This window comes from Pelecanus crispus, chromosome 11 (assembly GCF_030463565.1).
Source record: "Pelecanus crispus isolate bPelCri1 chromosome 11, bPelCri1.pri, whole genome shotgun sequence".
In the NCBI taxonomy this organism is placed as follows: domain Eukaryota; kingdom Metazoa; phylum Chordata; class Aves; order Pelecaniformes; family Pelecanidae; genus Pelecanus; species Pelecanus crispus.
The window spans coordinates 7,043,733-7,055,907 of NC_134653.1; the positions used below are offsets into that span (position 1 = coordinate 7,043,733).

General features: G+C 36.7%; 1 protein-coding gene across 4 annotated transcripts in view; it reads left to right on the top strand.

The window, feature by feature from the left end:
* Positions 1–10,065, top strand: part of CHLSN (cholesin) — a 134,787-nt gene extending 124,722 nt beyond the window's left edge. For 3 of the 4 annotated variants that reach the window (XM_075719129.1, XM_075719128.1, XM_075719131.1), the window contains 3 exons: positions 4,975–5,056; positions 9,227–9,319; positions 9,457–10,065. In XM_075719129.1, the coding sequence (XP_075575244.1) occupies positions 4,975–5,056; positions 9,227–9,319; positions 9,457–9,639 (358 nt within the window). In that variant the 3' untranslated portion in view covers positions 9,640–10,065. The remainder of the gene's footprint in view (positions 1–4,974; positions 5,057–9,226; positions 9,320–9,456) is intronic. The other variant, XM_075719130.1, reaches the window with a different exon arrangement.
* Positions 10,066–12,175: the final 2,110 nt, after the last annotated feature.

Sequence of the window (12,175 nt, forward strand, 5' to 3'; positions counted from 1 at the left end):
AAGAACATAGGTGTTCCTTAACGACAGGTTTCAGGGTGATGAATAACTGAGTGTATCAAAACAGAAAAGTACCCAGATAAATGGGGTGAGAAGAATGTGGCAATTTCTGTATAGTATTGGCAGTACACTGCTTTTAATGTTTTCAAAGGATCTTTTCAGCGTAGCCTTGGATATGGTGTAATCAACCAGATCTGATGATCTGCCCCTCCTTCGAGATTCAGTGAAGCATGAGAGAACAAGACATAAGGGTCCTCATGGTAAATCACAAGAGAGAAGAGGAGGCTCCACATTGACCTGGTCCTCAGGGCTGAAGAAACCTTTCAAATTATTTCCCTGATGCTAAGCCTGGGTTGTATGCTGGAGAAATCTAAATTTGGTGACAGTCGTCTTTACCGTGGGTAGATATCCAGGCTGGAAGGTATATCAGGGGTTTAGTGGACAGTCAATGGCCCAAAATTATGTGCAGATGCCATTGCATTTCCCATGCAGCAGTGCTCTCCCGTCTTCTGGAAGGTTATCAGCAGTCCCATGTCTTTATTTCTTCCTGGTTTCTTAAGACTTGTCTCCTACCCAATAATCTTTTCAGCTGAACGAGTAAAATGGTTGGTTTTCAGCATAGTGCTTTTGTACACATAGGAGATTGTTTAGTAATTGTGACAGCTTTGTAGTGTTTTGTCCTGGCCAGTAGTGTAAGCAGATGCATTGTGTTGTCTTCCTGAATCCAATTTGTAACAATAATGTTTTTCTCTTACTGTGTTTCTGGAAGCGATTTGACTCCTTTCCCTTCCCCTTCTCTTTCTGCTAGGGTATCCCAGAGAGTGCCCTGCCCTGCAGGCTACCCGTTGTCTTCTGTTTGACTACTTATGCTGCCCATACTCAGAAAATGTCCTATTTTCTGTCACAGTGTTGAGAAGGAACGTGGTTAAGCATTTTAAAGGCAAATTACATCTGTCATGAGCAGCTGGGAAGGTACAACTCAGCCATGTTTTGGGAATAGATTTGTGTGAGATTACTTTAATGTAGAGACTAAAAGTCATTTATGAGATAGACCAGTGAGCATCTTGGGGCAGCTTTTCTACATGAGACTTTCATGCTAAAAAACAAAAGCCCAAATGTAAAACTCCCTAAGCTGCTTGATTAATTTGATTCATTTCCTCTGTATCTTCAATTTCAAAGGCATTTAGGAAGATCATTTGCACAAACATAAAAGTTCTCTTTAACTAAAGTCAACCAATGTTTTTTTTCAATGAGCTAGAGCTCATAAGAAAGATTCAAACATTAACTGTGTAAAGAAGGCAATTAGTGTTTGTACAATATATTGAAAATTAGCCCTAGGCATACTGGAAAAATACATGTTTTATACATGTATATTTTTCATCCAATTACATAGTTTATATTAGATCTGGACGTAGATACTCCTAAAGGCTACCATATTAACTCAAACTGTGAAAGAGGTTGTGATCATCTATAAAAAGGTTTTTTTAAACTATAATGTAGTTGGTCTTACTCTGTATATTTAATCACTCAAAGAAAAAGCCTTTTCTACTGCTGTAGTATGTCAAGGAAGCTTATCTGCATATAAACAGCAAAGTGAGACCTCTCTTGTGTTACAAAGCTTTAACTTTTGTAGTTTAAAAGTCGAGCATTTCTAAAAATGTACTAATTATGTCATTCTGATGAAAGGAGATACCCCTCTCACTTTGTCATGGGGTGATACTTTCCATAGTTTTAAAGCTGTCATAGGAGTAGGAAAAAAGCCATCATAGCAGTCAGTGGAAAAGTTTTATTTAATAACTGTTGGGGGGTCCAATCACAGGGAGCAACTGCCACGTTATTTGTCTTAAAGATTGTGCATCCATTATCATGAGTGTTTTGCCCACAGTCTGATAGGAATTAAGGTCAAGAGAAGGACCATTTTCTTGAAGGGGCAGAAGCAGGAATCGACGCAGCCATGGGTAGAGTACCAATTAAAAACTTGGGAACATTTTCTGAAAATATGAGTACACCCACAGTCTATTAAGGAAAATACTTCTTTTTTTTACCGTACTCATTTAAGCATTTGATTCTAATAGGACAGAGAGCAAACCTAAAGAAACGGTTTGTGAGGCTTTGGTGCTATAATGAGCACAAATGTACTTTCTGCGGTTGATTATGTTAAAGTATTTGTTGTTTGTATGAATTATTGTGGTGTATATAGCGTGAAACCTTTCAGGAAGACTTGCTGAAACTTTTGTTTGTTTCTACAAGAGAATTCTCTAGAGTGAAAGTCGATGTGGGATCTTAGATGCAGGAGTAGAATGGCTTGCCTTAACGTGTGGAAGAGAGCATATGGTTTTGGTAATAGGCTAATAAGAGCAATTAACCTTATAGTGCACTCATTTGTTGGTCTCAGTTGTTTATAAACTAGGTAGTAAAGATATCTTAACATCCTATAGCTTTATAGGAGATTAGTGAAATCAGGCTGTATTTTTCAAGTTAATGCCTAACAGTACTCAGGTGATAGTGTGAGCAACAGAAACATAAAATTAGCAGAGAATAAAATATTCAGAGTACTCTGTGGTGTGTCTAACCAGTGAATATAATCACAGATGTATAAATGCATAGTATAGTTTAAAGAAATAAAAACATGTGTTAAAGGTTTTCATTAGAAGAGGGACTGTTTTCACAGGATGCGGTCGCAGATCTGTCATTCAGCTTGTTCTTGTCACCTTGCAAAGATTATAACGTAAACTGTTTCCATACTTATGTAACGTAAAAAAGAATTTTAACCTTACCTCCTTCTTCGTACTGTGCAAATACACAGCATTTCCTATAACATCTTCCATGTAATTGTTCAGAAGGATGAACTTCATAAAAGAATGGGTTTCTTTTAACAGCAAGCACCATTATTGTCGTCTTTTTTTTTTTAAAAGGACTAATAGAAGTTAAGTCACTTCCTGCAGAAGTTCCAGTTTCTCAGTTAGGAGCTACTGTGTTTGTCTGGCAAACAGAGAAGTTGGGTACAACTGAACAAGTAGCTTACCCCACAAACTACACCCACAAGAAAAGCCTTTTTTACTTCATTCTCTGTTGGCTCCTTGCATCAAAGGTGCTGTAGTTCCGACAGTCGTTGTCCTGTTGAGCACCTTGCTGTGCAGGCAAGTGACTCCAAGGGTTGAATGATCTTTATATTGCAAGTAGTTTGGTTTCTAGGTCGGTGATGATGGGAGAAGGATGGTGTCCACATAACGGTATTTTTTAATTTGGTTCTAGAACTTTTGGCAGTCAGCTTTTGGGCTCCTGCCCTTGTGCAATATTTATCCTGAAAACTTTTGCCTATTTATTGACAATGTCCCAAAAGAGACCCCTAAATCAGTTCATTTGTGGATTTAATTTTGAGCATGTAAAATATTATATATTGTGGTTGTTAGCGTTTTGTCTGTCCTTCCTGGTTTACTGTCATTTGTCTGATTTTTACCTTATATGTTGGTATATTTTCATTGAATTTAGCTAGTGATAACCCTAATGAGTTGTTGCTGCTTTTTCTTTATCCTGAATTTGAAAGGCAAGATAATAATGTTTTTCTTTTGGGTTTTCTGCAGAAGCTTCCACGAAACCCTTCTGTACAAATCTGTGGTCTTGTTTTTTTCTGTTTCATTGAATTGACTGAACAATGTATTTGCTGGTGCAGCATTCACTGAATATGAGGACTCGTTTGCGTTATTAGACTTGACAGTGTTTAAACAATACTAATTCTCATACCCAGCTGGCTTTTCAATTGATTTCTGTGCTCTCTGTTGCTGTGTAAAACAAGCTGGAACATTAAAGACATCTTGCATGCTACCCTCTGGAGACTTGTTTTTCTTTACAGAAAAATTAAATAAGTGTAAAATTTCCTGGGTTTTCTCCTCATATATTTTCTTCTGGATCTTTAAATGATATTTCAGTGTACTGACAAATTTTGTACAAGTTAAGATGCTAATTTTCAAGCGCATACTTTTAAAAAGCAGTTTTCATTTTATAGTGAGATTTGCTAGTTTGCTCATTTGTTTATAGAGATAAATGTCTCTTTCTTCATCTAAAACAGAATATACCAGCCTTAAAATCATGTTCAAGATGTACGTAAACATGCTGTTTTAACGCAGCTAGAATTTTGCATATTTAAAATGTGTTTGCTAAACAGTCAAAGAACATTTGCAGATCTTAATAATTTGTTTTACCCGCTCACTTTTTAACGGTATTTAAGCAACCTGAAGTTTTGAGCTAAGTGTTGGAATCAGAATTCCTTGGGCGGGCGAGGCATAAAAAGCATTTTTCTATCCTGTAAATGTCTATATTTAAGTCTCACACCTTTAGACAAATCCAAGCTTTAAAACATATGCTCCTGAAAAATGAATTTTCTCAGCTCTAGAAGAGTCATCTGTGATGGGCTTCAGCCATTGTTCAGGTGACTCTTGTAGCACGAGTCTCTCTTCCAGTCCCTTAAGAGACTGCTTAATTTCATATGAATTTCAGTTTATTGTGCAATATCAGCTTTCTGAAACCCAGATTTGATTCCTCATCTACTCCACCTCCCCAAATACTTGGGTAGCCCTGCAGCTGGGGTGAGGATTTGGGGTGCTCAGTTGTCATGGGTCAAATGAGGGCAATGACCTCTCCTAGAGGACTGGTCAAAGCTGAGCAGTGGGACTTGATTTTTAACTTCAAGGAATCAGCGCTTTCTGATGAAAAGTCATAACATTCTTGGCCATAATGTGTTCCTATACTCTTTTCACTTTTTGCACGGAAGCCAGGTAGCCGCCCCTTGTGTTCTTTGTTGCCACTTGTACAAAATGTGCGCTAGTATCTGTTTCACACAATGTCATGAAACTCCATGTTGTGCGTATAAAGTCACTTGGAGTCATTGTAGGAAATATTTTATGAATAATGAATGTTTTGCTCACACAATATTTCATTTAAGCTTTTTTTTTTTTTTTTTTTTTAAATTTATTACAGCTGGTCTGAAAACCCAGAAGAATGGAAGTTTCAAAAGACAAGACAAACCTGGCTTCTCTTACACATGTACGATAAAGAGAAGGTTTGTATTAATTTTGCTTTTTCTCAGAACATATCAAATATGATACAAAGTTTTATACATTAGTTATAGCTATTCTTTATTAATGAAAAGTTGCTAGTACTAGCCATGCACTTTTCTAATAATTTTTTAATAATTTATAAATCAATTACTTTGTTTTTAACCAAAATGCTGAATCATTTTATTTGCTTGTAATTAAACTTTTTATTTTGTTGGTGATCATTCTCCTGTGTATGCTAGATTTTTGTACTTGATATATGTCAAGCATAAATAGAGCAGATTCATGTTTTATATAAATCTGGAGCTTACTGAGAGTTTGAGTCATATCCTTAATTTGAATTTCTGAATGTGGATTCTCATATTGCTTCACATATCTCTGGCTCCATATAAGATGTATAGCCATATTGTTAAAATAGCTTTCTCATTAAAATATAAATGAAACCTCATGTTGATTGTAACAAGCATAAAGTATAACCAGAAGCTAGGCTTGCATCATTACTGAAATCCATCCATTTCATAACTTAAAAACCAACATAGATTGAATTTCCAATAAGTGTCTGACCATCATGGTATTGAATGGGGGTTTCAAGTCATTCATTTTGTTGTGTAATAGAACAAACATCTAGCCATTTGCACAGTGTCTTACTTATTGATTCATTTAGTTGACATTCAGTTAGATTTTGCTGATTTTTTGTGTGCACTTAAACTAAATATTTAAGCATACCGGTGTTCCTGACCCAAATTACTCAGAAGCTCTTAAGCCAATCACCTGACATAGGGTGTTACCTTTATGATTAAAAATACTTTTAGAGAACCAGATACTTAAAGGCAGAGTTTCATGAAGGCAAAAGTGTTCACACAGTGTAATACTTTAAAAAGATTACTTGCAGAATACAAATTTGATTGTAGGTATCTAGGTTGTTTGCACTGTCTTCTATCTTTAAGTTTATCCTTAGAAGTCTTTACCAACCTTTCAAAATCAATGTATGCTCTTTAAAGCTACCTAGAAATTGTTTTACAGGCAGAATGATGTTTTTACTTTTTTGCTTGTTTACTTTGGGTTTTGTGTTGAAATATACTGGGAAATAATTAACTGTAAGCAGCATTTGTTTTACGTATCAAAACATAGTTTAACTCCTTATTTCTCAATACTGAAATGAAACTTCCTTTCTATTTTTTTAAATCTGATGAAAGTGCTATGATTTATTTAAATTCATATATTTTGTAGTTTAATAACCAGAGATGCATTGAATATAAGCTTTAGATAATGATTAACATCTGCATCCAGATTCAGTAAAGTTAGTAGAGCTGCTCAAGTGCTTATAATTAAGCATATGATGAAGTCTCTTTCTTCATCAGGACTGTAGGGAGGGCAGACCAGCTTCTTCTGAATATTTTTTAATACCCAAATTCAACTTCCTGTACATTACAGAGTAAAATCTGTTGGATATCCAAGCATGACTAAAATACAAAAGGAGACATGAGTTTCTTTCCTTCCTAAGCCACATCTTTGATCTCATGGTGTCAATTGGATGCCTACTGAAAAGCCATGCAAAGGAGTGAAATTGAGTTTCCTGTACCGATAGGCCTCTTTCTGTAAGAAAGAAGCTGAGGTTTTAAAGTCTTTTGCAACATGAGGGTTTTTTTAAGGCCCTTTAAAATCCATCGGTGCTTGGCTGACAGCTTCCAACCCGAGCCTGTATACCTACGGTGTATATACTTCTTCAGGATCCAGTATAAAATAAACACTAGATCATTTGTTGATCTTTGTCATCTGGCACAGCATTTTTAAAAAGTAACTGTATCAGCTGTCTTCAGCTTCTGGACTGCAGGGCCCTGGATGGGTTTCTGAAGCCTCCTCAGAGGGTAACTAAGAAAAGCAAGCTTGGTGGCGGAAAGCTGGAGTTCGCTCTGCAGATATCTGTATTTGCTTTGTAAATTTGTGGGCATCTGCAGGTCTAAAAAGGCTGGAAACTCTTGAGTTACATGGTGTAATTTAAAAGTGATGACTGTTCTTTCCCTGCTACTATTTTGTAGTGTTCCCCCTCTTTCCCCGATAATGGTAATTATTTCGCTTTGGGATATTTCCATATTAGTCAGCTCCAGTGCATACTAGCTAGTTAGAACAGAGGCAAGGTTGGTGTGTGAGAGAGAAAAAGAAACAAGGAAAAGGTCAAAACAGTTTAAGAAAAGAATAATAATAAAATCCCATAAGCATCACTTCCACTTGCCAGAGCCGTGGTGGGAGATCTTGATATCCAATTTCAAGCCTGACCAAAAGCTGATCTTAGGGAAAGATCGTGTTCCTTCTTGTAAAACCTCGCCAAGAGTCTCTGAAATTTCAACTCTTGTACTGCTGTATTTTGAGAATTAAAATTTGGATTTCATTAACTTTTTGCTGGAACTTTTAATGTCCTGTTGTCCAGTCATTGCTATGGCTCTATTGTATGTGTAGGTTAGGAGGAAGACATACGACGTTATCTTGCCTATATAGTTCTGTATTGTAAGCTCTTGCTGAAATAAACCTAATAGCTGTGTTAAACTAAAAAATCGGACTTTTTGCACACTCAAGCACTTATCCTTAGGGCCAAATGCTAAATGCTTTCTAGGCTTCAGGCAGCCGCATGCCTGTCTGCACACTTAGTATTTTTAAGTTTAAAGTAGGCTTTTAATTGCCCCTTCAAGCACTTTGCTTAAATGATGTAATAATAACTGTAATTCCACAGAGTGAGGGATGACTATACCATGAGGTCTGAGAACAAGGCGTGTAAATTATGTAGATAATTTGGCTAAGGTTTGAAACATAGAAATGTTGCTGAGCTTTAAAAACCCAGTACTGAGCATCTGCATTAAAGGAGCACTATCATGCTGACGTTGTTTGTGTCTGAATGTTTTTGTCTGTTATTAGTACCAGTTTACTGTGAGTAAAAAGGTTTCAAAAATACAGACATTTATTATTATGTTTAAATGCTTGATTTGTATATTATAGCAACACTTCTTTTATCATCCATTTCAGTGTTAGTCCCTGTAAAATTAGTATTTTTTTGTATCTGTATTGTTTCTTTAACAGAAGAATGTGTGTGTGAAAAATTAGAAGGTTTTCCATAGCGTATAAGTTATGAGGCTGAACGCAGACTTCAGTTTTGATTTATTACTTTGTAATATCCCTGATTGATGAAGGCAGTGTTGGAATATTCTTTCTTCCTCTTCTTTTGGAGTGATAGAAGTTTTAGTGATCAAAGTTATGCTGCCAAATGTCAATGGAGAAATAAGTTGTAAATTAAGTATGTGTTGAAGCTCTGTCTTCTCTGAAATGTTGATACTTTGCAGAATTGAAACAGCCCTTGAACAATTAGTCTCCAATCCTTTAAATACTTACGTATGTGTTTAACCTGACTCATGTTGAATACGCCTTTTAAAGTTATATGTGTAAAGTTAAACAAGGAGAAAAATATTTGCAGGATTAGGTCATTTTAAACATCTCCTGATTCACAGCAAAAATATTCTCTTATTGGCTGAAACCTGTTCTACAGATATACAATATAAAGTTAAGATATGCTTCAACGTAGATCTGTTCACGTACTTTCGAAAATACATTGGTTTGAAATACTGAATAAATCATTCAAAAGTCTTTGCTAGGTTATTGCCAAGATTATTTAACATAGTGATCATTTAAATTGTAAGTTGTACCAGATAAGCTAAAATTTAACCTATGACTAGTTAATTAGAAAGGCAGCGAAATGGGGGTAATGCAACTGTAGATGACTAAACTGCTTTTAATGTTAGACATGTTAGTAGAGCCTATCAGTTTTAGTCAGCATGATTTAAAAATTATTTCCATATGTCTGAATTCAATTTGGTTTTCAAATTATATTCTATTCCTTTGTATGAGCGTTCTGTCAAAGTGCTTAATGGTGGGTGGTATCTCATCTTAGCAAACAAATAATTTTGGATAGGGGCGAGGGTAATTCCAGCAAAATTCTTTCCTCAGACATGTGCACACAATTCTCACTTGAATTTAGTAAAGCTTGCATACATGTTTCCAAAGTAGGATTTGGCTAGCGGGTTTTTTTTTTTTTTCTTCCAACAACCCTCACAGCCTTGAGCTCACTGTCAGGGAGTGTTTGCATTTGCTGATCAGCATTTCCACATCTGCTTAGTATTTCCTTTCAGATGCTTTGCCCATCTGAGCACATGACAGTCCTCTCACCATGGTCCATCCCTCCCGGCAACTTGAACCTTGGCAAGAAACACTTCCACTCAGAGGTGGGCACTGGCAAACACAAAAGCCCACGTTCTCCTAATTATCTCTCAGGTGATGGTTTGACATAATTGTGAATGAGTATTGAGAGAGAAGAAAATAAAGCAGGGGGGGGTTTTCTTCCTTGTTTTTTTCTTTAAAGGTTCCAGACAAGTATTTCACCATTCTACTGGATTATCTGCAAGGGCTTCAAGGCGGTGCACGAGACATAACTGTGCAGAAAGCTGAAGCTTTTATGAAGGAATTTGATGGTTCCAACGCAGAAGACCCAAACCTGCTGGAGAAGTGCGAGCGCATACGACAAGTTCTGCAACTGCTGTCCTGAGGGTATTTTTGTGTCTTAATGGTTGTCTGGTGGAGAGAAGGATAGGATGTGTTATACAGAGACTATAAATTAGTTGTAAAGACATATTTTCTAATAAGAATCCTAATACTAAATTTTCAGATTTTGTACTCATAATTGTTTCCAATTGCAAAAATTTGTCATGTTTTGAGGTGATGAAATAAAAATACCATATTTGTATCATAGATGTGCTATTTTGATTAAAAGTAATCTTACTGCCTATCTTTAGAAAGATAAACCTCTCTTTCTTGTTAGTTTTTCTCCACCTCCCCATGTAATTACTGTTAAATAAGAGGAGCTTTGCAGGTCTTAATAAGAAGAGCAAAGGAACCAACAAAAAGCCTGGAGGGTCTTTTACAATGGCAGCTTTTAAAATGAGCGTACAGTACAGTGCTTGCTCAGCCAGCTGTAATCCATCACTTTCAGCTTTAGAAGTATGTCATTTGGATTTGGGAAGGACCATTTTCAGTCTGTTGAACACGAGTTGTATAACACAGTTGCTTATTAGTACTTCACACGGTGATCTGGAGATACCATCAGCTTTGTTAGTTTTCCTTTTATATTTTAAGGTTTTCAAATGCTTTATGCCAATTGTTTAGATATTCAGATAATGCACAGATGGGAACAGATCAAATCCTTTGACCATATGTAGTGAAATCATCTGATTGTACCTAAGCTTAGCCTGCAATGAGAAGTGCTGCGCTGCAACATTTTGTATCTAGCCTGCCAATATTGCATTTTCATCTTTCTCGTGTAATTGGCGTCCAAAAGAGTTAATTTGTATTCATTCACTTTGACGTGGGACATTTGTCTCCTATGAACGTGCTGAAAATGAGGCTTTCAAGTAAAAAACAAGGACATTCATTACTCAGAAGTTGGATGATCGGCTTATTTAATAACACTTGTGTTCAGACAGCACTCTTGACCTGATTCTTTAATGTTTCTGCAAACATTGTTCATACTTTATTAATAGCAACTGTATGAAATGTGTAGTGTTTTAGAAAAGTGTCTGTCTTTGGGAATTATGGCTTTAATTTGGATGGGTGAAGGAGGGGAGGATCTATGCATATGCAGGCCTGATTTTTCGATAAGAAGCATTTGAGTGGATTTGACAGCCTTCACAGTCATGGATTACTACAAATTGAGGTGAGCTGCCAATGGTTCGTCAGCAGCTCAGATGCTGGTCCTGTACCATGAGGTGACAGCTGGATGGGCAGAGGATGCATGCAGTGTCGAAGCCTTTCTGAGGCCCAAAACTGTATAAACTGAGCTTCCAGTGCAAAAGTTGGTGAAAAGGGTCCGTAATAAAAAGAAGTGATACTGACATTAAGTGAACTAGTGCAACGTCTTTGGATCTTATATTTTATGTCTGAGAATATGCAGCTGAGAAAAACTACTGTCACTCCAGGCAGAAGCTGATACTTTTTTCTTTCTATGAGAAAAATAAGAATTTTTCAGGGATGAAGTTTTCAGTGTCTTTTTCTGACTTGATGATTGCATTTTAGGTGTCAGAGAAGACTTCGTGTTCTCCCTCAGATATGTAAAAATCACCAGTTCTGATTTCGTATCACACAAAAATGTAGGTCCTCACTGTGCGCTTAATGTACCTTGTAGCTTAAAAGCACAAACACATTGCAACCATATTTTGGAAGAGACTTGTAAAAAGGATTCTAAAGGTAAGATCCGAGCAAAAAGATGTGAACCTTTGATGATTTTGACAGATTTGGCAAGATGTGCCTTTCTTGGTTCTGGCCATAAGCAAATGTTGACAAATCTGTGCGAAGAGAGGCTTTGTAGATCAAGAACGTAATTTTTCTTTTTATATTAATTAATATTAAAAGCACATAAGGCCTGCCAATCTGGAGTCCATGTGAACAATAACATTTGGAAAAGAACAGCTAGAGCCTCTCACCAGTACAGTAATAGTCCTCTGCGAGTGAGGTCCTGCTCTGCACTCCTCTTCCTCAGCTGCAGTTCCAACTTTCCCTTTAGTGCTACCAGTTACTTCAGTGAAGGACATGGTCTTTGGCCACTGCTTCTTGCAGCTGTGGAAAATCTAGAAGCTAAAAACTAAGGTAATTGTTGCTATGGTTTGCATTTGGTAGAGGAAGTGAAGTATGATGTTTTCTGCCACATCTCTTGGTGTATGGTACTGTTCAATGGTCAGTGGTGTCTGGAAATTGGGTAAAAGGCTTGTAAAACTTCTGCTTTGTATTGTTACTGTGTAAGTCTTGGGTTTCAAAGCTCAATATGAAATATTTTAAGTGTTGTCTTATAGTGCAAATAGGAAAGGACACTTAATTGCATTTTGTTTTTTTACTTTGCCCCTTTTCTTAAAGAATCTTCAACGGGTTGGCAAGCAAGTCACCTTCAAAACACCCATGAAATGCAAAAGCGAACACTTTTTTTGGAGATATGTATTGCTAGGCCCATTTTAAGATTGTGAGGACCCAGACAGCTTACCCAACAGAGCGTGCAAATGCAGTAACACCTCTGGCAATCAAATTCCGTATTTTCC